This window comes from Mesitornis unicolor, unplaced genomic scaffold (assembly GCF_000695765.1).
Source record: "Mesitornis unicolor isolate BGI_N332 unplaced genomic scaffold, ASM69576v1 scaffold36424, whole genome shotgun sequence".
NCBI lineage: Eukaryota > Metazoa > Chordata > Aves > Mesitornithiformes > Mesitornithidae > Mesitornis > Mesitornis unicolor.
The window spans coordinates 3,131-3,789 of record NW_010181393.1 but is presented as its reverse complement, the minus strand read 5'-3'; the positions used below and the strand labels follow the sequence as shown (position 1 = coordinate 3,789).

Sequence of the window (659 nt, the reverse complement as noted above, 5' to 3'; positions counted from 1 at the left end):
AGAGCCAGGGCTGTGGCCAGGTTGGCAGCCCCCTGTTGCTCGCAGGCAGCGCGGTGGCTTTGTCCCATGTCCCCTGGGACACTGGCACTCACCATCGTCCTGTCCCCTGGCGCAGCTCCTCCGTACCTGTGCAGGATGCAGGGGAGTTGGCGCTGGGGGTCCCGCAGAGGGCCCAGGGGTCCCACAGCCCACGGTACTCACCGCTGCATGGCTTCGATGCCAGCATCCATGGCATCAGCCCACGCTGGGAGATCGCTGCTGCTGCGCAGAGGCCGAGCAGCCGCCGTCAGGAAAAGCCCGTAGAGCTGCCGGGACACCGGCCCCGTCACCGCCCTCATTGAGGGCACAGCTGGGGTCCCACGGGGTGACAAGCCAGACCTGCGCCCCCTCCTCTCGCCCCACACTCACCACACCAGAGGAGCCACCCATCTTCTCCAGCAGCAGATCGGCCAGGGCATGGGGCGGCCGGCGGCGCCTGGGCACGCACCCACTCCTGGATGGCTGCAGGGATGGAGGCGAGAGGGGCTGGGACACTTCCCTCTGCTAAGCCATGGGGCTTAGGACCCCCATCTCCCCTGGGGGAAGCTGGGGACCCTGAAGTGCTTTAGGAACACCCTTCCTAGGGTGATCCCTTCCCACTGGGGACAAGTGAGGACACT

The 659-nt window shown here is 67.2% G+C and overlaps 1 protein-coding gene across 1 annotated transcript in view; it reads right to left on the bottom strand.

Moving 5' to 3' along the window:
* Nucleotides 1-659, bottom strand: part of DAK (dihydroxyacetone kinase 2 homolog (S. cerevisiae)) — a 4,543-nt gene that overhangs the window by 1,160 nt on the left and 2,724 nt on the right. Inside the window, 4 exon segments of the mRNA XM_010183417.1 lie at nucleotides 93-126; nucleotides 202-305; nucleotides 409-454; nucleotides 456-503. Coding sequence (XP_010181719.1) covers nucleotides 93-126; nucleotides 202-305; nucleotides 409-454; nucleotides 456-503 — 232 coding nt within the window.